Genomic DNA, 27338 nt, shown 5'->3' with positions numbered 1-27338 from the left:
CATGTGGGCCAAAATGAAAGAAGGAAGAGAAATAGGTGGTGGGGATGGACAATAAAAACGTTTATTCTTTTGAATTTCTTTTAAAAATCTCTTAGATATAAAGAGAAAAAACTGATTCACTGATTAGAAGTTTTGGAAAAAGCTACATAAATTCTTGACCCTAAATAATAACTAAATCATCAACCTTTCTTGACTTTACAGACAACAGAATCTCCTACAAAACTGCTTGCAAGAAAAAGTATGTATCATAAAACTCATTGATAAAGCAGCATATTAACGATACACTTGTATGTGTCATAATAGGAAAAAAAACTCTATGAATCAAACAATGAGTAATCATTTATTGATTAGTGTCCCTCTTTGCCCTTTTTTTCTTCTTTAATAAGTTTACTTTAAGTTAATTCTTAGATTTCACAGTAGTCTAAAGTTCTCATCAAAATATAATTTTGCCTCTTTAGGAAGATGTCTCATGGGGATGAGCAAGAAGTCAGGGAAGGGTCATTAAGGGACCTAGCCATCAAATAATCATAAACCCAGTCTGTCATGGGAAGCCATTAACAAAATCACTTCACAGACTTCGCTGATGAGTTGGGATGCCTGGGTTTGTCTCTAGCCAGTTTGGTGGGAAGCACCCAGTCACATAGAAAGGACCTGGTCACCTATGAGCTGAGACTTGGATAAGAGGGTATTTTTATAAGGCCTAATTCTGGATCCAGTCAGACCAGTTAGGAAAGAGAGAGAGGTTTGAAAACAACATATATTTTGACATACTTTTTCACATGGACTCAATTCATAGAACATGTAGCAAAATGAAAACTTTGATTCAGGAGAATATTTCTCAGTTTAATATTATAATGGAAAGCAACTGCAAACTAGGTTCTATTTATCGTATTTTACTACATAGAAAATTTTAGGAACATCTTTCATATATCAAGGTTGGAAACTTTTTCTTATACCTAGCCTAATAATGTAGGGCTACTGTTTATTATCTCTGGTACTAAGAAAAATAATATATGTTGAATGTCTTAGTTTATATGTCATAGTAGATTAGAACAGTTGCTTTGTTCTTAAAATATTTGATTTTGGATGTGATTATATAAGTATTATATGACATATGCTATCGCCCAAAATATGTTTTTCAGACCACTAGCCATTGTCTGTATAATAAATGCAAAAACGTATTAGGAGATTCAGGGATTAGAGCAGAATAAAATAGCTTTCCTTGGGGTGCCCGTAAACAGTCTTTAATGTGTCAGGAGAGAGTATGCTACATAGGTGTTAACTTATCTTTCAATGTTGGTCTGAAATGGGAATAATTCTAACTAACTTAAGGCAATATTTTGGGTGTGAACAGCTCCATTACAGGAATCCTATTGTTTATCCTCCTGTCTACAAGCCAGCCTTCCAGGCTTTGCTGCCAATTACTTGTACTTATTGCTTTTTATGTTTTAAGAGTAATAACAATTTAAAACATACTATTAGTTTATTATAGGCAAGAGGATGTTTTGTGAGTCCAAAATATATTTTCAGGGGCTTCCCTGGTGGCCCAGTGGTTGAGAATCTGCCTGCCAATGCAGGGGACGCAGGTTTGAGCCCTGGCCAGGGAAGATCCCCCATGCCATGGAGCAACTAAACTACTAAGCCTGCGTTCTAGAGCCTGTGAGCCACAACTACTGCGCCCACACGCCACAACTACTGAAGCCCATGCACCTAGAGCCCATGTTCTGCAACAAGAGAAGCCACCACAATGAGAAGCCTGCGTACCCCAACGAAGAGTAGCCCCCACTTGCTGCAGCTAGAGAAAGCCCGCACACAGCAATGAAGACCCAATGCAGCCAAAAATAAATAAAAAAATTTTTTCAGTACATAATTTGAGGTCTATAGAAACAGATAGATTTTGTTTCTACTGTTGGTCCAGTTTAAATGTAGGACAGCACCACTGACCACTAAGGAAACTGTCATTCAAATCTGGTCCCTGAGTTGTTATTTCCAGCCCAAAATGAGGGATTCTCCAACACCTATTCTTGCTCAGCCCTCCTGACTCTTTGAGACTCAGTTCTAGATTGCCCTTGTTTTCAATCTAAATTCATTTGTTCCCTCAGTGCATCACCTTTTCTCAGCCTTCTTAACAGTTTCCATTGATACTTTTTTGTTGGATACAAAGCCACTCAATCTCTGTAAAGCATGAACTTTTTTGTTGCCTATCAAATGATTCTTAGCAATTAGCTGTAGTCATTTCCATATATACACATCACAGGCTCACCCCTGCAGCAGGGAAGGGGAGGAGAGATGGCTTCTTTTCCATCCTTACATCTTAGCTAGACAGATGCCTCTGAAGGCACCCAAATGTTTTGACCGCATCTGTTTGAGAAATGCTTTGTTAGAAATAATCTGGTTCATTTTAAAGTAATTTTGCTGGATTGTAGACACCATATTTCTTCTTGCCGAAATACTTGCCTGTAATGTGCCTGGATAGCTAGTTAGTGATCTTTTTTTTTTTTTTTTTTTTTTTTTTTACCAGAAATTCATTTATCCTAGCAATAAATGGTGGGGGGGAGAAAAAGCTTCTGAGGGAATGGGAGTCAAATGGAAACTTATACAAAAAGTATTTTACTGTAGCACAGAATAAACCAACTTGAAATTAATTTGAAATTCCAAATAGGTTTTCTTTCACTGTGTTCTTTTTATAACGATGGTGGTATCAAGTTATGCATTGTTTGACATAAAAAATTAAATGTTATCCTCTGTCCCAGAATAGAGTAAGTTGTTGACATGATTTTCTTTTCATTCCTGCTTGCCTCTTTTCCAGGTAACTTCTGGGGAACTGAATAGCATAATTCAGGACATAATGACCTGGGTTGTGGCTACAGTGACCAGTATATTATACCCAGCCATTAAAAAGTATGAAGAAAGGTTGAAAAATAATGCATACCCAGTGTCTGATGACTCCATCCTCTCTTCAGATAGTTCGAGTTTTTGTAGCACATGCAGTGAAGAGTTTACATATGGAAGCTACACATCTGCAACAACTAAAACATTTCAGGGAGAGCCCTGTGCATTTGCAGTTGACATATCAGTAAGGCGACCAACCACACCTTTAAAACCACCATCTGCCCATGTGGAAAGAACAGTTGTGGGAAAAACATATCACATTAAAGGACAATCTATAACATCTGAACTCAAATATAATAAAACAAGCATGATATATACATACCCTAAGCTCAGAAGTTGTAAATCTGATAGTCACCTTCTAGCATCATTTGAAACGGGCACAAAAAAATCAAAGGATGCTACCACTGAAACAGACGGCTTAGAGAGTCCATTGTTTTCTGATCAAAAAACAAAAGCTATGAATGAAATGAATTTAAAGAATGTTTTTGTTAACTTCAAGTGTCACTTAAAAGGGGAAACTGAATTGATTTTGGAAAGCATTTTTCAAGAAATAATGTCTGATTTAACACAGGCCATTCCTTCTATTTCTTCTGTTACTGCTGAAGTTTTTGTTGACCAAAGTGAGCCTGAAAAAGGAGACTTGGTTTCTAATGCTGATATCTGCTCAGTAGCTTCAGAGATCGTGGAAAATATGCTTGAGAAGCTACAGTCTGCAGTTGAGAAAAAATGTATCCAGATATTTTCACAAGAAGATTTGTCAGTCAACATTAAACCAGGCTTAACACCCAGTGGAGAATCTCTCACTCCATCATATGGAAAACCTTTAATAGATTCACTGCCTCATACTGTGGAACCCATGTGTGATATTGCAGAGGATATGGTGCATGCCATTTTAGAAAAGCTGATGACTCTTGCATCTTGCAAGCAATATGAACTTCCTCATCTTGAAGATGCAGCTAAACTTTCTTATCAGCAATATATGGCAGACCCAACATATATGTGCTTTATAAAAGCCAACAAAAAGAAATGTCCTGAACTTGATGCAGCTAATTTAATTGTTAAAGAAGAAATACAAAATTTAATGTCAAATATTTTTTCCCAGTCCTCTTTGATTGGCTATATAGAGGAAGCAATCAGCACTATACTAGGACATGTACAAACCGAACTTAACAATGAGAGACTTATTGCATCTGATGAAACTGTAGTACTCCTTAAGCTGCTCGATGAAATCTTTACTCAGTTACATCAGGAACCAGTAAAAGCAGATAATCAAAAATGTAGACATTCTAGACTGAGAAGTCCTTCTGACACTGAAGTAAAGTACAGACTCACTGGCACTAGATTATCTAATGGTTCTGGGTCTGGAAGACCATTTCCACCTATTAATGTTCCTGGCATGGTCCTTTATTCTGAAGATGATAATGAAGAAATAGACAGAATTGTGGAAAATGTGCTTGATTCATCTTTTAAAGGTGAAAAAGCAAAATCACAAGAACAGATTCCTGAGCATTGGTTTACAAAAGGAAACACTTGTCTTGAATACAAAAGAAATAGCAAACAACCTACAAAGCCTGCTTCTCCAAGAAGCAAAACTGCATTTCATGATCGGAGGTTAAAGACTGAGCTACCATTTTTTAAGAATAAAATTTTAAAGGAAAATCCCTGTTTAAATAAAGACATTTTGTTTTTCAGCCAAGATCAAAAGCATCAAATACAAAAGGCTTCAGAAAACATAGTTAAAAGTATTTTAACAGAAATGCTCAAGGACGTATCTTCTATTCCTCTTGGTCATTTAGACAGTAAAACTGGCAAAGAAGCTTCAGTTGTTGTCTCAGAAAAACCTCAAGGACTGTCACATCAAGAATGGATGGACCAGATGTTTTCTGTGTCAGAAATTAGTGCAGTGGCTCAAGAAATAACAGATGCTGTATTAAATATACTTTATAAGGCAAGCTGTATTCCCAATACCACCAAAAGTTCCATTTCATCATCAGTTCTTCAAACTTCTCTAGAGAGTCCTGACACTCTCCACATGGTCAAAGAAGCACCAAATCAAAAGCCATTAAAAATATGGTTCGAGAGTGAAAAGAAAATGAAATATTTATCTTCACTCGATGTAGATCGTGCAAAGCCTTCCCTGTTAAAATCTGAAGAAAGTGAACCTAAGCCTATAGATGACATTACTGATAAGATCATTAATGCAGTTTTTAAAAGGCTGAAGTTATTTGTTTGTCCAAAATTGCAAATGAGCTTCAAACCTTCACTTGCAGAGCAATCTTCATTACAATCTCAACTTAGTACTTATACAACTAAAGTGGTAAACATTGTTTTGCATGCTATCCAGAATGAACTGGAACTCAGTAAGAAAAACCTAAATCTTAGGGAAACAGACCATACCAAATCCCTTACAGGTAAAGGATTTTTTACTGACACTGATAAATCAGAATCTCTTGTCTCAAATCTCAGTGATGACATTATGGCATCTCCATTATTAACTTGCATTTGTGAAATATTATCAAGTGGACATTCAGATCAAAGCAATATTTCACTCCCTTCAGATAATCCAAAGCCTATGACGTCATGCGGATCTGATAACGTTGATAAAGGGAACATTTTGCCAAGTGGACAGGATAAAAACACTTTTTACAAATTTTTAGCTACTCCATGTGCTCTCCACAGTGTCATTAAAGAAAAAGATCTCAAAGAGAATTCCAGATTGCAAGTGTTAGATGATATTGGGGAAACACTCTATGAAATGTTATGCAAGCTCATAGGAGCCCACCCTCACTGTCAGCCATCCTGTAGTAAGCTAAGCAGAGAGAAGACAAATGAGAATCAGCAAACAGCCACTGAAATGCAGTCTAATATTCAGCTCATTTCCACAACAATTTTGGAATATATCCTTGCAAAATTATGTAGTGTTGACATGGATAGTACTGTAAGTTCAGGATTTAAAGCTGTCTCAGAGTCTCTTGATATTGACAGCCTATTGTTTACTTCAATTATTGAGGAAATGGCCAAGTGCACTGACATAATCTCCAGCATAGTTTCCAGGATGGTTCAGCAGGGTAATAAAGAGAAGACTAAAAGCAAGGAAAAATCTATTGCTCCTAAGTCTTCCAAAACAGGGAGCAAAAAAGAAATTCATTCTAATAAACTGAAAGCTGTGGCTTCAGATATTATTAATATGGTTTTTGCTAAACTAGAAGGGTTTGCCAGTGGAAATTTAGAAACTCTGGAGGCGTCTATCAATGATGGAAATAAAAAAATCAGTAAGATGGACTTGGAATGTGAAAGTCCCAGTGTTTTCACGGACACACATGAAGAACTATTGCAATCTGCTTTATACACGCATGCAAAGAAGGTATCAAGTGCTATTTTGAAAGCTATTCAAACAGAATTAAAGATGAACTCATTAGATTTGAGGACAAGTATGGAAACACCATCACCTGACAAACAAATGCTTGAGAATATAGTCAGTTTAATTTTAGATGCAGTATCCTCAGATATGCTTAATGAAACTGAATCTGAAGAGAGAGGCATTCAAACTTATAGATACAGGCCAACCTATGGAAATTTTCTTCCTGGTGGAGTTGAATCAGATTCATTTCTAGAAGATGCTGCAAATACAGAGAAAGAATTCATTGGAGAGAGAAGATCACTTAGAGAAGAAACTAAATCAGATTCTCTTCAACAATGTGTTCTAGAAAGAACCTTAAACAAAACTGAAGTGAAACTCAAAGAACCACAGAAATCTCCAGTTGTTCCCATTATAAGAAATATTCTGAATGAAATTTTTCAAAGTGCTTTGGTCAGTCAATTAAATGTGCTTTCTCTCTCCCACTCCTATTTAAGTGGCATCCCTCACAATATTGAAGAGACAGTTGCTCAAACATCTGTTCAATTTATAGATAAAATGATGGTGTCTGAAGCAGATGTAACCATAGTGGCAGATGATGTTGTTAGGACTGTGTTTGATAAACTTTATTCAGCTGCTATGACAGGGAGAAATGCAAGTGAAAACAGGTATAAGACCATCACCTTCTCAACAAATGTTTCTTTTCATGAACACACCAGTGGAGGAGGAAAGCCCTCCATCACTGTGCCGAACAAGAATCCGTATACTCTTCAGTCCAGATTCAATGTTGACAAACAGGCTAAAGTAAACATAGTTGAAGATATTATACAGGCAGTATTAATAAGTTTAGAAATTTTTGCTACTTCCAAAGTACAATCTCTCTTCTGTCCCCAGATCAACTTCACAGTTCCAATGGCTTTACCTATTCAGCAGGATAAGAGTACATTAAGCAAAGCATTATCAGCCAAAGATTTGTATTCTGATGATCAATTTTCCTGTTGCTCAGTGGATCATATTATGTCAGAAAAGACCAACTCATTATGTCAAGTCTCTTTGAATAAATTAAATACATATGCAACAGAAGTGGCCAGAAAAATTTTACAAGGAATCAAACATGAATTTGATAAAGAAAGGGAAAATTCTTTCTTAACTCATAACATTGTGGTTTCTGAGAGTATTGCAAGTCAAATTGTTAACACAGTGTTAGATATTGTATCATCTAAAGGAAAATGTGACAAAAACAATCCTGACAAAGAGATTAATTCAGATCAGCAAGAAGGTATTATTGAAAAGCTGTTTATTAAGACTGAGTATCAAAAAGTACTTCAGTTTCAAATACAAGATACCATTGAAAGTATCTTATGTGATATTTATGAAAAAATACTGTATCAGAATAATCTCTCATTTGCCACACCCACTTTGAAATGTAGCATAGCTGGCAAACATTCCAGAGCAAATTCTGAAATGTTCATTGAGGGTGCAAATAAGATTCTTCCAAATTTTTCAGTTCCTAACTCAGATGTCATATTGATATCCACTGATATAGTAGATATCGTTCTTCATAATCTCAGTTCTGTCATACTTAGCATAAATTCAAAGGATCCTACTTCTACAAGATTGCCCCTGACCTTTTGTGATATGTTTCCAAAAGCAGAGTGTCAACAGCCTCTTCTTATGGAGTCAAAAAGTGAAAGAAAAACAGGGCATTTTCCATCTTCAAAAAATCTGAAATCAGCTTATGCTAATGATACTCATATAACTATAGTAGAGAAAGAAGACCCCAAGAAATCTGTTCCTGACCCATGTGAGGAAAGTGCTGACTTCATTACTAAAACTATTTTCAATCGGTTAGAATCATTTGCCACAGAAAGAATGGATTTGTTAATTACTCTTGCTTTCCAGCCTAAAGAAAAGTCATTTCTGAGCCCAGAACTGGAAAACTGTAGACGAGATGACAGCATCTTTCATGAATCAAGCCAGGTGGAATCAAATGTGAATATTCTGAAAATATCAAATGAAACTGTTCTCAGTGAAGAGCTCACAGATTTCACTTTTGCCAGTTACAGAGAAAAACTTGGATCTACAATTCATCTATCACAAGCTAGTCTTAAAGAATATGCTGACATCATTGCCAGTGCCATTTTGAAGCTGATTAAAAATGACTTAGACCTCAAAATCCAAAAGATGCATCCATACCCAAACAACATTTCATTCCAAGAAATCACCACTGTGAGTGAAATTGTCAACAGTATCTTAAAATTTTTATATAATAAAAGATCTGTAAAGGAAATCAGTTTTTACTCAAAGGACAATCTTAATTTATTTTCACAACGAACTGCATCAAATGAAATATCACTGGGACAAAGAGCTCAGGAAACACACACCAAACTGTCTCTGTTTTCAAAGTATCCATTAGAACAAAACCAAATGGCATTGGAAAGGGAAAGCCAGAGAATTGTTCTAGAAGAAATATTTACAAAAAATGAAGAATCAAAACAAAAAGAAAGAACTGCATTATTCAGTGCAGTGGAAGAAGTTTTAAGTAAAGTGTATCAAAGAATAATGGAAATCATAGGCCATTTGCCTTCATTTAATGAAATCCCCCACTTTATGTCTAGCTCTAAAATTAAAACATTAGACATAACACAAAAAAACTTCTTTCAATCCCATATTAACAGTGTAGCAAGTGACATAATTGAAAGCGTTTTGGGAGAAATGTACTCTGTAGTTGTGACGTCGTTATATGAAAGTAATAAAGTACAAGCAACTGACAAAAATATTTTACCAAAGAAATCATCATGCATCAGAGAAACTACACAAGCAGGAATAGGAAGTAATCTCACTAGCTATATGCTACCACAGTTTTATCCTTATGCAGGCAGTCAAAATGTCTCTCTATTGGAAAAAACTTTTTTACAATATTCACCATTAAAAGTGGGGAAGGATTTAGTCCAAATGGTTCTCAATAAGATCACAAATTTTGCCTCACTTTATCTAGAAGAGGCCCTGTCCCATAAAGGTTGTTCTGTTGAGTTGCAACCTCTAAGGCTACACAGTTCTAAACTAAGCCCTAAGGGCAACCCTAAGCCAGGTTTTAAAACAAGTTTAAAAGCAAGATCAAAAGTTACTCCTTTGCCTAAATTTAGAGCAAAACCACACCTAGGACCTAGTCGTACTAAGGCCAAAAGCAAGACTAAATTAGGTCCTGGAGAGAAGACTCCAAAAGACATCTGGTCCAAGACTGCCATTGGGCTGCCACACATCCTACCAACAGGAGATGCCAAAAACTTACTGGAAGTAAAGTTGCCTACTTCAGAACTAAAAATATATGCCAAGGATATAATAAGTAATATCCTGAAAACAACTGTTAAAGAATTTGAAAAGGTGACGCAAATTAGAGCAATGGTAGGTGATAAAGCTTTACCATCCGATCAAATCATGGCAGCAAATAAAATAGCTAGTACGGTTTTGCAAGGATTATATGCTACAAATAACCAAAATTTGGCTAATCCTATCGTATTCTGTCATCTGGATGATCCCAAACTTTCACAGGGGAATATAGGTGCAGAGTCTCTTGCCAAACCACAAGCATGTTTTTACTTGGAAAATGTTTCTTCACAGTTAGAACAGATTTTTCCTAAAGAAGGTGTATTTAAAAAAATGTTTGACAAATGGCAAGCAGAATCAAATGACATGGAAAATGAAAAATGTAAGCTCTTGATGATAGCTGAAAATGGTTTGACAGAAATTTCAATAAAAGCAAAAGAATTAGAATATTCTCTTTCACTTTTAAATTTGCCACATCTTGAAGATTGTGAAAACAGGTTTCATAGTTGTTTTAAGGGAGCTTCTACGAGAGCTGAAGACACCAAAGCACAAATTAATATGTTTGGAAGGGAAATTGTTGAAATGCTATTTGAAAAATTACAGCTGTGCTTTTTATCCCAAATGCCCACCCCACATGGTAAAGAAACTCCAGCAAGCAGGAAAGAACACATTACTACTAAAAGTAAATGTGGTTTTACAACCAAGGACACCCTCAGCAATGAATCAATATATAACACTAAAACCGAAGACCAAAGTCCTTTGGGCTCTAGCAACCAAATTGTTCGAGAAATTGTAGAAAGGGTTTTAAACCTGTTAGAGTCATTTGTAGACTTACAGTTTAAACATATCTCTAAATATGAGTTTTCTGAAGTAGCAAAAATGCCTGTAGAAAACCTTTTTCCTGTCCAACAGAGACTATTAAGCAAAAAGATGTTGCCAAAATTACAACCACTAAAAAAGTTTTCTGATGAATCCAAGTCAAGTACTGTTATTTCCAAGGAAAATGTACAGAATACCCTTCTACAGGTTCATTCGTTCCATTCAGAGTTACTTACATATGCCATTAATATTGTCAGCGACATGCTTGGTATAATTAAGAGCAAGCTGGACAAAGAAATAAGCCAAGCAGAACCATCTTCAATTAGCATATTGAAAGAAAATATTGCAACAAGTGAGATCATTGGTACACTGATGGACCAGTGTACTCATTTCAATGAGTCTCTGATCAAAAACCTTCCAAAGGAAAGTTTGTTCCAAGGAGTAGAAAATACCTACATTGTTAATCAGGTTGAATTAGCAACTAATACGAAAATGCCCATGTCAAAGTTAAAGGAAGCAGGATTCGGGAATCATCCTCCACAAAGCAGCATACCAGGTTTAGGGTTTTATTCAGAGGAAGATAAGGAAAAAAGGTATAAGTCTTCATCAAATGTACCCTTATATTCCAGAGCCTCTGTAGAAGACACAGTTAGAAGCTCAGAGCCAATGGAAAGGCCTGATTCAGAAAACATACCATCATGCTCTAGAAACAAAGTACAAGACTTTAGCCGAAAGGAATCTGACTTGGGCTATTTTGATCAAGCTATGAAAGGAAATAGCTCCCTCCCTGAAGGGAGTGTCTTACAAAAACTGTTAAAGAAAGCAAATGAATCCGCAGAAACAGCATCACAGCAAGTCATGTCATTCACAGAAATGAGAAAAGGTGAAAATCCAAGAGCGTTTCATTATGAGATCTCCAAACCAGTTGTTGAGCCAAACCAAATTCAGACAACTGTCTCTCCACTCAAAATTTGTTTAGCCGCAGAAAATATTGTCAGTACTGTGCTGTCAAGCTACGGCTTTCCAAGTCAACCACACATTAATGAAGGCACAGAAACAATGAAACCATTTTTCATATCAAAGCAAAACCCTTTGTCTGTAATATATGGTCAAAAGAATGAGGAGAAAAGTTTGCTTAGAATGTGGGATAAAAGAATCAGTTGTATACCTGAAGAAGAAAACAAAAAACCTGAAGCCAGCAGGGGAGATTTTTCTTTAATGCAAAAATGGGAAAATAAGAGTTACCTGAAGATAAAGACTCTGAAGGAAGTTGAAGTCATTGCTTTTGCTGATCATGAACTGGGTCCAAATGAAATTCATTTGGTAGCAAGACATGTCACCACATCTGTGGTCACATATTTCAAGAACTTTGAAACTAGAGGTAAGTAAGAGTGGGCATAATTTAGAAAAAAATAGATATATTTAAAAGATCTCCTGTCCAAGAAGCTTCATTTACTGTTTTCCTGAAAACAGCCTTAGAAGGAGGGTATTTAATTACTTCTTAATATATCAGGATACTAAAAAAAAAAAAAAAAAAAAATTAAACATTCATATGGTTTGAATCTGAAAAGGTCTGTCTCTCAATTTTCCGTATCTGCAGATGAGAGAAAATGTGACTTTTTTAAAGCAGGGGATTTTGGTTGAACATGAGGTACGAGTTCCAAAGATTATTAAAGTTCTCATGCATGATTTCTTTATAATCATACCAAATGTACAAGTAACTGAACGTTGTGATTCAACTTTAATGTGTACAGTTGAAGTCGTTGCTATTATTAGTCACAGTGTATAAGAACAGTAGTGTTAAACATCTTATTTTGCTTATATTCCAGTGTTATTAAATTCCTTTTAGGTATAATACTCTAAACATATATTTAAAAATATATTTTCATTCCCTTCTTAAAAAGGCTTATCTGTATATGCTAGAGGTTGAACCATATGTGATAGCTACTTTCATATGTGAAAATTTATTATTGGAAAGTTCATAAAATTCAATCTAATAATCTATTATAGCTTTGAACTGGATCAGTAATTCTAGTTGCCAATAATTAGTTGCTACGTTACCAGTCCAGATACATCACTTGCCCATCATTCAAATTGCAGAACACATACTAACAGTCCTACCTACCTGCACCATGAGGCCATTTCCTATACTTAAAACTGGTATGATTTCAAGGTGGACAGTTGTGTGTCTGCAATTGCAAGCTTATAAGTAGAATTTCTTTAAGCATAGCCTAAATGAACTTAGAGAATAAGAAAAACAAAGCAAACGAGAAGATCCATGATTCCCTCCCACTGGTATTTGGCTCTTTCTATCATATATCTTCTCGATTCCCAGACACGTCCAGGGCCTTCCAGCGATTTCACTCATGTTCCTTCCACGTGGAGCACTCTTTCCTCCCTCCCTTCATCTCAACATGGCCAAAACCTGTCTAGCTGTCAAAGTTCAGCTTAAAGCCTCCCCTCTCCACTGAGTCTTGCCTGATTCCACATGCAGAGGTATAATAGGTTATTGAATTCTGAGGTAGTTTTGTGAAAAAAAGTATGTAGCTCTGGCTGCCACTCCAAGAAATTGGCCATACCAAGTAGGTATATGATTTGCAGTACTCTGTTGAATAGCAGAATACAGTCCTGTGCCTGGTTGGGTTGGCCCATCATCTTTGTAACAAACTAATCTAGGGGTTAAAGTACTGCTGATGTTACAGTCCATCCCTAACCTTTCTGAAGTGAGCACTCTTTTATTTCAGTCAAGTTGTTATTGCAACACAACTCTTTAGCTTCCTAAAAGTAATACATAATATTATATGTTTGACTAAAAATATTTTTTAAATAATTATATGAAGTCTCTAGAGATCACTGCAGACATGTTAAGATGTAACACCACGCTTGGAAATCATTTCTCTGCCCCAGGATTTCCAGCTTCTTTGAGCACCTTCACCCATCTAAGCAAGACAGGTATCAGCACTAGACTTAGAGATTTGAATTCTTCAGGGTTATTTTCTCAACTTTATGGCTAAAACTAAGATTCCACAGGTGGGAAAATAAGTATCTGAAGAAAACCCAATATCTTTCTTGACTAGATTTTTCTTTTTCTTTAATGAGGTGTTCCAAAGGTGAAATTCATATGTAAATAACTACCAATATATAGAATTTTCCATATGTCCCTTAATGCATGCTAAAATGGTAATGTTTTCTTTTTTAAGTTTCCAGTGAGGAGGTGTCTATTGTTTCCACACCGTCAAGAAAAAAATATGAATCAAAACAGCCTCTAAGAAGCATATACAATGATTATTCGCTTTATCAATTTTGTGAACATCTCACTGAGTCCGTCATTTGCCATTTAATTTCAAGCATTTCTGATAGCACCACAGATAGCAGAGAAAAGGAGAAAGCTTCCCATGCAGCATTTAACACAATTATTTCAATTGATTCTCAAGTGTTTGAGAGTAGGTCAATTTTTGTTGGAGAACTTGCTTTAAGTATTTCTGAAATCATTGCTGAAATCCTTTTAAATAGTAACATCATAGAGACTGACATTGCACAGCAAATGTTTTCGTTAAAAAGAAAGTACATTTGCTGCCCAGGAGTAGCTGCTGCTGACTTTGATGATCTCTTTCAGGATCTCTTAATAGGTGTGATTCATGTACTGTCCAAAGAAATAGGGTTAAATCATCACCTGGAAAACAGTGGAAGAAATAGACCATTTTCCATGCTTAGAAGCAACAGTGTGCCCATTTGCAACAAAAAAAATACCATGCAAAGACAGAAAGCTTCCAGAGACTGGAAATTATCTACTCACAAAACTGATCATATCATTCAAAAAAATAAATTAAGTTATCTGGCCCATAAGTTAGATAGTCTGGCTGGTAGCCTAAAACCTCATGAATCCAAAGAAGTAGTCAACAAAGTTTTCAGTATTGTTTTGGATTTATTTTTACCAGATGAACAGTCAGATGAGGCTATGGATGCTGATAAAAAAGCAATATTTTTTTCATCATCAAATGATCGGCAATGTAATAACATACTTGGAAATAACTTAGGGCTCACCCCCAAATCAGTTTTCCTTCTCAATGTTGTGTGTGAGAAACTTATTAGAACACTTTTAGAAAAATGCACAAACTCTGTCTTTCTTGATAATAGCCCTCTTTCTGAAGAGATATCAGCAGAAGAATGTCAACTTTTAAAAATACTTCAAAGTGTACAAGATGAAGAATTTGATTGTTGTAAGAGAACGATGGACTGTGAACAATTTCAAGGGGATTATATGTCAGACGTTTTGGAAAATCTGGCAGAAATGGATCAAGATTTACTGTCATCAGACTCTATTCTTACTGTTCTTTCCCACAGCTTGGTTAAATCATTGATGGATAAATTATGTCACAGTATACAACTGCCCCAAAGTCCACCTTTTGCAAACAAGCATTTGAAATACGGAACGAGAGAAATACAGTCTAGTTTCATAAAAACAAAAAGGCCAGAGTTAACAGAAGTAGGACAAGGTAAAGGTTCTTTAGGACTCACGAGTTATGATGGCAATGCTTTGACAGGACCCCTGAATAATCTCAGTGTAGTTAACTCCAAAATACAAGCACCATTTGGCAAGAAGTATTCAGCAAGTTTTGCTAATGTGTCACCTCTTAAAAGACAGGGAACAAAGGATATGGATACAATAGCCATCCATAATAAGCTATATCCAGGAGATATGAATACGGGTGTTTATTCAGCCACATTTTTAGAGGACATAATTTCAGAACTGTTTTTTAACCTCTCTATTTCACTGTGGGGCAAAAATGAAAACATCACTGAAGCCCAGCTCAATGAGATGAATGCATTATTTATCAACAATGTAGTGAATGAGTTTAATAAGGCAAGGGTCACTGTTTTACGGAATTCTGAAGAAAGGCTGTGTTTTCCACCAATCCATAAAGAAACTTTTAGTAGGATTGTTGACTCAGTTTATTATGATGTTTTACAGCAATATAAGTTGAAAATGACCTGTGGTGGTAATCTGGCATGTGAGAGTACTTCAATAGCAGAACAAATAACGAATAGCATATTGTTAGAGATTTTGGACTACCAACTCCCATCTTGCTTCAGGGGAAAGCTCTTACATAATTCATACTGCCCTCTCAATGCTGAAATTATATTACAGAAACTTCAAAACAACCTGAGAGAATTTACTTCCCAAGCTAGGTCTTCAGCGGGCTATAGCACCATGTTATCACACTCATTTTTAGAAGATATCATCAGAAGACTTTTATCTCAACTCATTCCTCCACCCAGTAAGGCGTCCTCTTTGGGAAAAAAATATTTCATGAGTTCAGATTTTAATGAAATATCTACCTGTATAATAAATAAGGTTATATCAGCCATTTCAAAACATAAAATTTGGTTCACTATATATGATAATCAATATCTATGTACAGGAAAAAACCTCCAGAAGATGGTGGATTCTGTTTATAGAAATATTATGCAAACATCTGACTCTCTTCTTTCAATACAGAAAAGTATAGTCAGCAGAAGCCCAATTATGGTTGACCAAATAGCCAGTTTTATTATCCAAGAGATTATTGAAGATCATCTTCAACCATTTTTGTGTGGAGAAGGTTTACCTCGTCCAAAGACTCCATCGGATACAATATCGAATACGGTTAAACAGGTTCTCAGTGAAGTCATAGAGTCACACAGACCCCAGACACCATCACCCTCAGGTATTTACCCTAAGACATTTGTAGGGGAAATTGTTGCCAGACTTTTATCAAAAATTTTCAGTCCAAAGCATAACACTGAAATTGAGCTGGAAAACATGACCCAAAAAATAGTAAACTCAGTAAATAACCATTTTGACAAAGCTAAAGTTCACATTCTATATAATGACAAAGAACAGTCTTACCCCTCTGTAGATACAGATATTGTGGATGAACTCGTCACCTCAGTTTATAGAAATGTTTTAAAACAGCATGGATTAGACCCTGAGGTTGATAAAGAGTCTGAAGACAGAGATATTTTTGTGGAAAAAATTACCAACTTAGTTGTAGCAGCTATTTCAGATTACCTTCTTCATCCACTGTTTTCTGGGGATTTGTCATCTTCATATTTTATTTCAACAACTGAGAATATCATTCAAGATGTTCTTAGTAACATCAGTAGGTCTACCAAGCCAAGTCAGAGTTTATCTCCGTATAACACCTTGCTGCCATATACATTTTTAGAAGACATGATCAGAATACTATTATCTAGAATTTTCCCTTCTGCATCTAGCATTGTTGCAAACAGAGAAACTCCAAAAGATAGATCAAAAGTTAATTTCAATGAAATTGCTTCAAATATAATCAGTGATATTAGGATGAAAATTTCCCAACATGAAATTCGATTTTCAAGAGATGAAGAAACCAAGTTTGTTTATTCAGAAGACAATGTTCAGCATCTTGTGGACTCAGTATTCAAAAATATTTCAAACTCTGAGTCTCAAGAATCAGTTGAGCAAAATATCACAAGCAGTAATGATGTTTTTATTGACAGAATAGCAGGTTTTATCATTAAACATATCTGTCAACAACATCTTCAGCCATTTGTGAACAGAAAGTCATTACCTTCTTCATCATATACATATTTTGGTAATGAGAAAAGGCAGTGGTTTTATGCCAGTGTTTATTCCTCAACTTTTTTGGAAGATGTGATTTCTGGGGTTTTAGGCAAGATATTCCACAGGGTGTTAGGCATTGTACAAACAAAATCAGTAACAGATTCAGAAGATGAACTGTTTGATAAAGCTGAAAAACTCATACAGTTCATAACAGAGGAATTCTCAAAAGCCCAAGTTAGCATTTTAGAGAATGCTGAGGAAAATTTATGTTTGCCTCCAGTGGAGAGAGATGTAGTCAAAAACATTATTGACATGGTGTACAGCAAAGTTGTGCAAGAATATGAAATGGATATGATGCCTGATAAAGATTTTCTAAATGACACAAAGACACTGGCTGCAAGGATAACTAAAACCATCCTAGCCAAAACCTTTGATTTCCAAATTCATCCAAATCTTATAGAAAAGTTTCCATTTGGATCACAATCCAAACTTAGTACTGATATTTTGATAAAGAAAGTTCAATGTGACATTACTAAATCAAGATTCCAAAGACAGGCTTCAACAATATATACTACTATGTTATCACATACTCATTTGGAAAAAATTGTGTCTCAGCTTATATCTCAGATGAGTCCATTGGCCTCCAGTACAGAACACCCAAATACTTCTCAATCAGACTTAAGTAATACAGTAATAAAACTGATAAATGAAATCATGTCAATAATTTCAAAACATTCAATATGTATTATTAAACATGGGAATGAAAAACATAGTATGATTTCAGAAAAAGATATCCAATCCATGGTTGATTCCATTTATGCTGATCTTTCCTATTCAAATATATACCAGTCTCTTACAAAAGATAAAAAAGATATAAGTAATATACCTGTTTCAAAAATAGCAAGTTTTATAATAAAAGAAATCTTTAACCATCATCTTCAGTTATTTTTATCTGGAGATAAAACTCTCCTTTCAGCCGCAGTTGATCAAACTTACAAACAGAAAGTAGTAGATCCTAAACAAAAAGAGTTGTCTTTAATTGTGAATTCAGCTGTCTTTTTGGAGGAAGTAATTTCTGAACTTTTATGTAAACTTCTTTATGCATTCTCACATAATGTCTTGGCTGCTGAAAATCCAGATACAGTTAAAGACAAAATTACTGGCATTGTTACAACATTAGTAAAATCAATTGTTCTGGAGTTCACCACATCGGAGATTTTAGTTTCAGATAACTTTGATGATGATATGTGTTTTTCAGAAGGATATAAAGAAATGGTTAAAAAAACAGTCAACCTAATTTATGAAAAAATATTAGATGAATATAAATCTCTGATTCAAATATATAGGGCTATACAAAGTGACACAGCTTGTTTTGGAAGAAAAATATATAATTTGCTTTTGGAAGAAATTTATGATTATCAGGTGCAGTCATTAGTTTCAGGAGAATTAGTATCTTCTTCCTACTCTTCCCCTCAAGCTGATAAAATCATCAGAAATGTGCTCAATGTCATCATGAGAGATAGCCATGCCTTGCCATTATGTATTACTGTGCTGTCACATTCTCTTTTAGAAGACATGATTTACAAGCTTCTAGTGCATATCTTCCCTTCAACTGACACTGAAAGTGAACTACAAGAGGAAGAGGTTTCACCAGATTATGAGTTTGTGGATGCAGCATCAAAATTAACTGATGAAATTATCAAAGAAATTTCTGAACATGAGATCCGTCTTGCTACGGCAGAGGAGAACGCAGAGAGTATGCAATTAGAAGTGACTGAGAATTTGGTTGACTCTATATGTAATAATATTTTGAAAAAATCTGAATTTCAAGCTGAAGTCCAGAAAGATGCAGACAAAAAAGGAGGCTCATTCCTCAGTAAAATAGCTGGTTTCATCATGAAGGAAATCATGGATCATCATCTGAGGCCATTTTTACGTGGTGAAGAATCATCTTCCAATAACTTATCTAATTATGACCATGTCTCTGTACATACTAAACCTGGTAAAGAAAAGAGACAGCCTTCTCTATATTCAGCTACATTTTTGGAAGATGTAATTGTTGACCTTGTTCACAAGTTTTATTCTCTTCCAAGTATTACTGAAGATTCTAAGAAAAAAGAAACACCAGAGCCAGACATTGTGAGCTTGGCTATAAAATTTGCAAACTCTCTGATAGGAGAATTTAGGAAAAGTGAAATTAAAGTTCTACCAAATGCTGAAGAAATTTTTTCTTTTCCACCAATTGATAAAGAGACAGTTGATAAGATATCCAATTTTGTGTATGATCAGTTTATAGGAAAGTATGGATCTAATGCTATTCAGAAGGATGATAAAAACAACATTGTTACAGAAATGATTGCTGCTTCAGCCCAGAAGGCCATCTCTGCTTTCAAGATTCAACCACTTTTTTCAGGAGACTGGTCTTCCACCTTCTATTCATTTCTAAATCCAGATAACATCACCCAAAGGGTTAAACACCTTCCACAAAAAACCTCTACACAGATAAACAGATGCTTAAAAGGGAACCAACTTACTTTACCAGAACAATCATATAAACACACATCTCTAACCTCAGACCAGAAAAATGTGTTGGATACTTTGGAAATAGATAGAGGTGCAATGAGTAAAAAGAAAAGTTTCAAAACTAAGGAGACATCAATGAAAAAAGGTGACATCCAAGATCCAACAGTTACCTCTGTAACTAGAATTATGAAAAGCAACATGGTTAACCTGTTATCAGAGTCAGCTGCAGATGTGGCAAATAAAAAGAAAGAGAATGAAAATAAAATGGGAATTCCAATTCAAAAATATAATGTATCAGAAGTTACTTCTCCAACTACTAGTGTGAAAAGTAAAGATAAACAGGAGCTCTATTTGAAGGGAACACTTAAAAATAATGAAATTGAGAAGAAAAGCATATCACCTTCAAATAAGGAGGGGCAAGGTAAGGAGGTACACACACAATTTCTAGTAGCTACTGATGGTACAGAATGTGAAAAGGAAATACTTGGACCAGATTTTGCAATAGACATTGAGAAGAAGATTGACAAAACAAGAGAAAATTCATTAAAAAAAGAAGACAAGCCCTTTCAGTTATCTTCTTTGACAACCAAAGCAAGAAATACAAAGACCACAATAGAGAAAACAGTTGCCCAAAAGCCAAACGATGAGGAAAGGAAAGACTCTCCAGCTCAAATAGATATAAAGGAAGGACAGTGCTCAGATTATGAATGTGTTCAAAATGTCATTGAAAATATTTATGATAATATCTTAGGAATATATCATTCTCAAGAATTAGCAGATTATTCAAAACGACAAAGTCTGCCAAGTTATATATCATTGCCTCTAGTTCAAGAGGTTGGCAAGGATTTTGCACAGTCCATTTCAACAAAGGATTTATACCTGTCAATTAACAAAAATCTCCCTGTCAAAGAGAAAAAAGAAGAAAAAGAGAAAGCAAGAGAAATAGAAAAAGAGAGGGAGAAAGAGAAAAAGAGAGGGGAAAAAAGAGAAAAAGAGAAAGTAAAAGTTAAGGATATTAAAAAGGAGCCTAGTAAATCAGACAGTCCTCAGTACCCACCAAAAAGTGAACCTGGAATTTTTCCTGCTCAATTTTTAGAAGATTTTATCACCGAAATGGTTAACAAATTGGTCTTTTCTTCCTCACCAGAAACACAAACATATGATAGATGTCAAAATGTAAGTGATGATGAAAATCAAGCTGAACTCTATGACACAGCTATGAGACTTATTGATTCACTGTTGAAGGAGTTTTCAGATGCTCAAATTAAGGTATTTAGGCCAGATAAGGAAAATCAGTCTTTTCTACCTGTAGATAAAGTGGCATCAGTTCCTAAAGAACCTCCCAGGCATAAAGAATCAAATATAGATAAAGTACCATCCAATGTCAAGGAAATAACTGTGGATAATATGCATAAAATGACTGAAAAACCCTCTTCAAATAAGATACTTTTCCTAGATAAAATTTCAATTGATAAAACATTGGTCAACAAAGTTGTTCACTCCTCTGTGTGCAATATTTTGAAGGAATATAAATCTCAAGACTCCATTTGTAAGAATATAAAGAGTAATGGGGGAAATTTAGCAAGACGACTAACTAGTGCAGTGATAAGTGAAATTTTTCAATATAAGCTAAATTTGATATTGTGTGATGAGTTTCCACCTTCATCATGTTTGCCTCTGGAAACTAAGGATGTTGTTAAAAAGGTCCAAAAGGTGGCTCGAACAGCCAGCAAAGAATGTCAAACATCATCGCCATATACCATCATGCTGCCTCATGAATTCTTAGAGAATGTGATTTACACTCTTTCATCTAAAATTTTCTCAACAGTATCCAACACTGAAGCAGAAACATCTGAGGGCAACTGGTTCACAGAACTAGATTTCCTGAAAATGAAGTTATTAAGTACAGTTACAACAGAGATCTCCAAAAATGAAGATATGATTATACAGTATGTGGAATCCTTACATCCCAATGATGATGAAATTATTCAATTAGTGGCTCAATCGCTCTACAATAATCTCTTGTCACAGTTTGGATCACAAGAGATTATACAAAATTGCGCAGCCAGTGGATGTAGAATTCTTTCAGAAACCATGGTTGACTTAATTCTACAAGAAGTGACTGGTAATCAGTTGCAGAACTACTTTTCTGGAGAGCTAACTCCATATCAGTGTGCAGAAGTTGACAATGTTGTTGAAAATATTCTTAAAGATGTTATCCAAACTGCTGATGTTCCCCAGCCTCAACCTTCACATGCTCGTATACTGCCTTATAACATAATAGAAGAAATTGCTGTGAAATTTTTATCGAAGCTTTTATCTATGTTTCCAAAAGTAGATAATGAAAGACCCAAATCCCTAGAAACTGAAATTCAAAAAATTATCTCAAAAATATTAAATTCAATACAAGAATTTATCTCCAAAAGTAAGATTAAAGTTGTATCACCAGCGAAGGAATTGCCTACTGTACCTTTAGCTGACAATGAAACTGTTGAAAAAGTAGTTAATTCTGTTTATACCAGTATTTTAAAGCACTCTGGCTCACACATTTCTATATTTAAAGATTTAATGGGTAAAAGTAATGTCCTCTCTGATATAATAGGTTTTTTATTGGTGAAAGAAATTTCCAATTCTAAATTTCAACCTCAAGTAGAGGAAGAATTATCAAGTTCAGAATTAGCTCTGGAAGCTATCAAAATTATGGAAAAAGTGGCCAAAATGGTTAATGAATTTAAGTCCCAGGAAAAGTCTTCATCCAAAAAAGGTTCTGTGTTAGATGCCACGTTTTTAGAGGAAGCATTGGCTTTGTTCTTGGCTAAAATAGTAAGGTTGCCAAGTGCCTCAAGCAAACATGCAAAAAACTTATCAAAGCCTGAGTTAAATAAAATTGCATCTCAACTGACAAAATCTGTGACGGCTGAAATTTCTAAGAGTAATATTAATCTTGTTGCTGCTGATTCTGAAGAACACTTTTTAAATCCAGAAAGTATAGAAATGATTTCTCAGGTTATTGATTCTATTTATAATAATGTACTACAACAACTTAGAACCCATAAAGATCTTTATTATGATATAAAAAGTACAAATGGAGTTTTCCCTAAAAAAGTGGCCAGTTTAATTATTAATGAAGTTTCAAATTTTCCCTTAGATACCGTTAGTCCAAAGAATTCAAATGCTGGTCTCTTAGGAGATCTAGACATTAACAGAATTGTTCGAAAGGCACAAGAGCATGCTAAAGTGATCCCTGACTTAGATAAAGAAGAGTCAAATAAAGATTCAATTGTAGAGGACTCTACAATTAAAATAGTTCTACATGTTGGGAATAAACCACTCAAAATAGATCCAAACATTATCTCAGAACATTTAGCAGTAATTTCTGTAAAAACTCAACCTCTTGAGAAACTTAAGGTGGAATGTTTTAAAAACACTGGACATAACATAGCAGAACTGAGAAGAGCATCAATAAGTAGAAGTTATTCCTCAGACACATCTACTGTAGGACAGTTAAAAAGAGAAAGACGTACCTCATTGAATAAGATGGGACGACTCGATGTAAAACCCTTTGAGGTAAGTGAAAAAGCAATAGAAAAAAAAAAAGTGAGCCATGGTTGTTCTGTGATTCCCTTCCTCAAATAGGTATATGGGAATGTATTTTTTGTTGTTGTTGTTATTGCCTAGCCCAATAGGAAAATTGGTTGCACAAGTTCATTCATATAGTTATATGACTTACTGGGACTTGCCATATCAGCTCTGTGGCTCACTCTAAAGGTCTCAGGCTAGTTTTCCTAAGACAATGAGTTTAAACTGGCTTTAAAAAAATAATGGGAATATAGGGACATACCCTTAACAGTAATATCAGGCTGCCTGAAATTATAATGATAAAAACTATCTAAAATAGATTTCTCAAACCTAAGGCTCTACTGGAGTAATACTACTCTTTTTACTTTTAACAACATTCATCAACACATATCAGACTACTCTGATTACTACTGCTCTATAAACTCTTAGGTTATACTTGTTTCTTATTATTTCACTTTAATTATATTAGCCTTCCTCAAGTTCTTCTATACTCTCAAGAAGTGGCAAGTTTCTTTCTTCTTCTATCCTTGTTCTAGATTTAGCTGCTTTAATGCTGCCATATTTATGAACCTGTTTCCTCATGCTTTAGTCCCTAGCTCTGCCCTGCAGCTCCATACTTAGGCCCCAAATATATTAAACTAATTGAGACTTTAAAATGACAAAATGATGTCCTTGTTACAAGGAAACTATACCACTGAGGACAAAGGGTGGTCTAGCCAATAGTTACACTGATCTACTACACATTTTGATTTTTATCAGAGCCTCTTCTACTCATGGTATTCACTCATAAGAGGACTGAGTGTGCTTAGGGGTACAGTCTGTGGCCTGGACAATGAGCAAAGTTTTATAGAACCATTCTTGCTGGAGCATAAACTTGAAGTAAATTTTCTCCAGCACTATCCTGCAACCCATTGAACTAGGTCTCAGGGCTGTTAAATATGTTAATTGGCACTTTGTGTTTTCATACTCAAATACTGAGATTATTATGGGCTAACATACTAATTTAATCTTCTTTTCCCTAAATTTTTTGAACCAGATGACAGTCCTTTCAAACTCTAAAATTTATCCTGCCACATGGATTCTCATTGTTTGCATTAGCATATTATTTGGTAGTCTTCATTCATACATAAGTAACCCCTTAGGAGTAAAATTTGTTGAACAGACTATAGAATAACAGTCAAAAACAGTTTTTAATTATCTAGAATTTTCTGTCACAAATCTTACTCGTATTTACCAGTTCTCTTTCATTAAGTCATTTATAGACCACAGGAAAGCAGGATGGGAATATTTAAACCAAAATAATTTCTGCTGTCCTCTTAAGGGGAAGAAAATCCATCCTCAAAATAAAACACAAAGAAGCAGACCTAGACAACTCTGATACGACACACGATTTGTACCAATCTGAGTATCAATCTCCTGCATAGGGACAAGAGAAGAAACCAAAGAACAGTAGATTAGATCAGCGAATCTAGACACTTGTTGGCCTCAGCCAAGGGCTTTGTTTTCTGTTTTGAGATACCATAAATTCCCAACACACTAGGCATATACATATGAAAACCATATATAGTCACAAATTCCAAAGCCATATAGAAAGATTTTGGATTTTGTAAACCACTGGTCCCCTCCACTAACACAGAAAATCAAAACTGATTGGTTTTAAATTCTTAAGGAAGCTGTTTCTATATTTTGTTTCCACAGAAGATATTCTTTTAGGACACCAATATCTGAAAAACTGGCTTAAAGTGTTACACAGGGATGTTGAGGTCTAGAATTATTAACTCAAAACAATTTGGAGGTTCTGTGGCATCATCAAAGGCTACTGAAATGCGGAAGTTCTATTATTTAATTGTAACTGTCTTTTATCTGTCTTAAGACATTGAAAATGGAAAGTGAGATTTGACTAGGGAGGTGAGAAAAAAATGAAGATTTATATTTTCAAGATTCTTTTGGAAAATATATCCAAAGGATCAGGGGTGGAATGATAGGGATTAAAGAGTCAAAGACCTTCACAACCTTGGTTATTCATCATTTTTAAAAGTCAAGATCAGATAATACCTTGCTTTCTTGTTGAAAATATGTACATTTCAATTTATGATAACCCATCTACAATTTTAGAAAAATATATTATCATGTCTACTTCTGTCACAAACTTTCAAAGTAACCAAAAAACAAAGAAGTAAATATGATGCAACAAAATATAAAGTTTAACCAAAAGAAGAAGAAAAAGAACCTATTTTAGTCCTTCCTTTAAACTCTGAAGTAAATTATGGTAGATTAATAAAATAACCTCTGAAGGTAAAAGAAATGATAGATACCAACAAATATTTCTTACAATTTTCATGTTTCTTTTTTAAAATATTGCTAATGTAAGCATGGCATCTTAAGATAATACTACTTTAACAATGAAACTAGAAATCATACTAAAATAGCTGTATTATAATAGAATCATAGGAAAAGTGATTGAGGCATTTGTTTTTGATATTCATTATACCTTGAATTCCAGGCTGTTTGCAGAAATTCATTTCAGAATATAAGGAAACCTGATATCACCAAGGTGGAGCTTTTAAAAGATGTTCAGAACAAAAAAGAACTTATCCTTCGGTTAGTAGCTCATGATATTGATCAAGAAGTTTCAGAAAGTACCATAGAAGAGGAACTAATGTCTGATGAAGTTGTTTTAAGAGAGATTGTACAAGAAGAACACTTAGGAGAAAAAGTTGAAGATCAAGTGAAAGAAGCCACAAAGCCAGTAGAAACCAAAGTTGTTTCTCCCAAGCCAACACGAAGCACAAGTAGCCTGAAAAAGAATTTTTCACTAAGCAAATGTTGTCAGCCCACATCCAATGCAAATGTTGAAAATACTGAAGCAACCTCAAATCATGTAATAGAACCGAAGGAGGGACAAGTTAAAAGAACTCTTGCTAAACTTGACGTGGCCACCTGCTCAAGAACCTTGACTGAAACAGATTCTATTTGGGAGGAAAAGCCACAGAGTAAGGTGAGTGAGAAATATGACTGTCAATAACCAGATATCTATGGAAAGAGTAGAGATCTTCAGAAATTCTGTCCAAGAATGTACCTTAATTGGGCAGAAAAAAATACTAAAATGGTTCCAGATAGTCTCTTCCTTAGTCTGGCAACATTTACAGTATGAGAGAAATAACTAACAGATGAAGCCATAAAACACAATTGAGGGAAAGCAGGTAATGGAAAGAGACATATATTAGCTAGAAGTCCAGGGATAACAGAAAATGGAAGCTATTTAAGAGAAATGCAAGCTAATTATTTACATCCATCTTTTAATAGATTCCAGCCCTTTTGTATTTTGGCTGACAAATACCTTTTGAGCAGGTAGGGTGGGACCAGAAAATAGGCCAAGGTAGGAAGAGGTAAAAAAGAATCCACACGAATTCAGATTGTCTGAGTTTGAATCTTGACGCTCACTTTAATAGATATATATCTTTTGGGCAGTTACATAGCCAACTTTTTTCTTACAAGTTAGCCAACTTTCCCAAAGTTAAGTTAATCAAAATATTTTAAATATCACCCTTGCAACCAGCCCATAAACTCCACTCTCGTCATGGGGAACAGCTCTTGTCCCTAGTACCATACCCCTCACATAACATAATGGTCTAGACTTCAGTGACCCTTTGGGTGGTTCCTGTCCAAAAATCCATACCAAAACATGTCTTGGAAAAGTGTATATGATACAGGATTTCCTGGTGGGACAATTCTATTGATTATCCATTTGACATTATTCCTAGGTTAACACAAAAGCTGAGATGAGCCAGAGAAAAAGAACAGAGATACAACTCTTCAGTTCAGAAGTTTCCCAGGTAAATCATCTTAACACATACTCTGACCTATTTGTTGGGAATCTATGTGTGATTACATGACCAAATGCAGTCTGCAGAATAGTTTTCTTGAGCCTCATAGTCAGAAATCCTGGCTTCATAGATAACTAAAGAATTGTTATAACAATACCAAAAGTCAAAATGGATTTCATATAATGGATTATTGTTCATATACAATAATCCCAATAATAGTAGTCTGTTTTTTCAAGATTCTAATAGACATAACAAGGTATTTTTACAAAAGTTATAGCCATAAAATCACACATGACTTCCCAACAAACAGATCAGAGTACGGTTAAGATGACTGACTTGACAAGCTTCTGAACTGACCAGAATTATATATATCTCTGTTTTTTTTCTTTTTGAACTAAGTTTTCATTAAAATATTTGTAAAGTACAGAAA

General features: G+C 35.0%; 1 protein-coding gene across 1 annotated transcript in view; it reads left to right on the top strand.

The window, feature by feature from the left end:
* FSIP2 (fibrous sheath interacting protein 2) overlaps positions 1–27338 on the top strand; it is a 121063-nt gene that overhangs the window by 75547 nt on the left and 18178 nt on the right. Inside the window, exons 13-17 of the mRNA XM_029224602.1 lie at positions 202–238; positions 2810–9258; positions 9307–11777; positions 13597–23069; positions 25585–26079. Of these exons, the coding sequence (XP_029080435.1) occupies positions 202–238; positions 2810–9258; positions 9307–11777; positions 13597–23069; positions 25585–26079 (18925 nt within the window). The remainder of the gene's footprint in view (positions 1–201; positions 239–2809; positions 9259–9306; positions 11778–13596; positions 23070–25584; positions 26080–27338) is intronic.

This window comes from Monodon monoceros, unplaced genomic scaffold, assembly GCF_005190385.1.
Source record: "Monodon monoceros isolate NGI ecotype Baffin Bay Population unplaced genomic scaffold, NGI_Narwhal_1 Super_Scaffold_16, whole genome shotgun sequence".
Classification (NCBI taxonomy): Eukaryota; Metazoa; Chordata; class Mammalia; order Artiodactyla; family Monodontidae; genus Monodon; species Monodon monoceros.
Note: the sequence above shows the minus strand (reverse complement) of the source record. Positions and strands in the feature narration are given on the sequence as shown.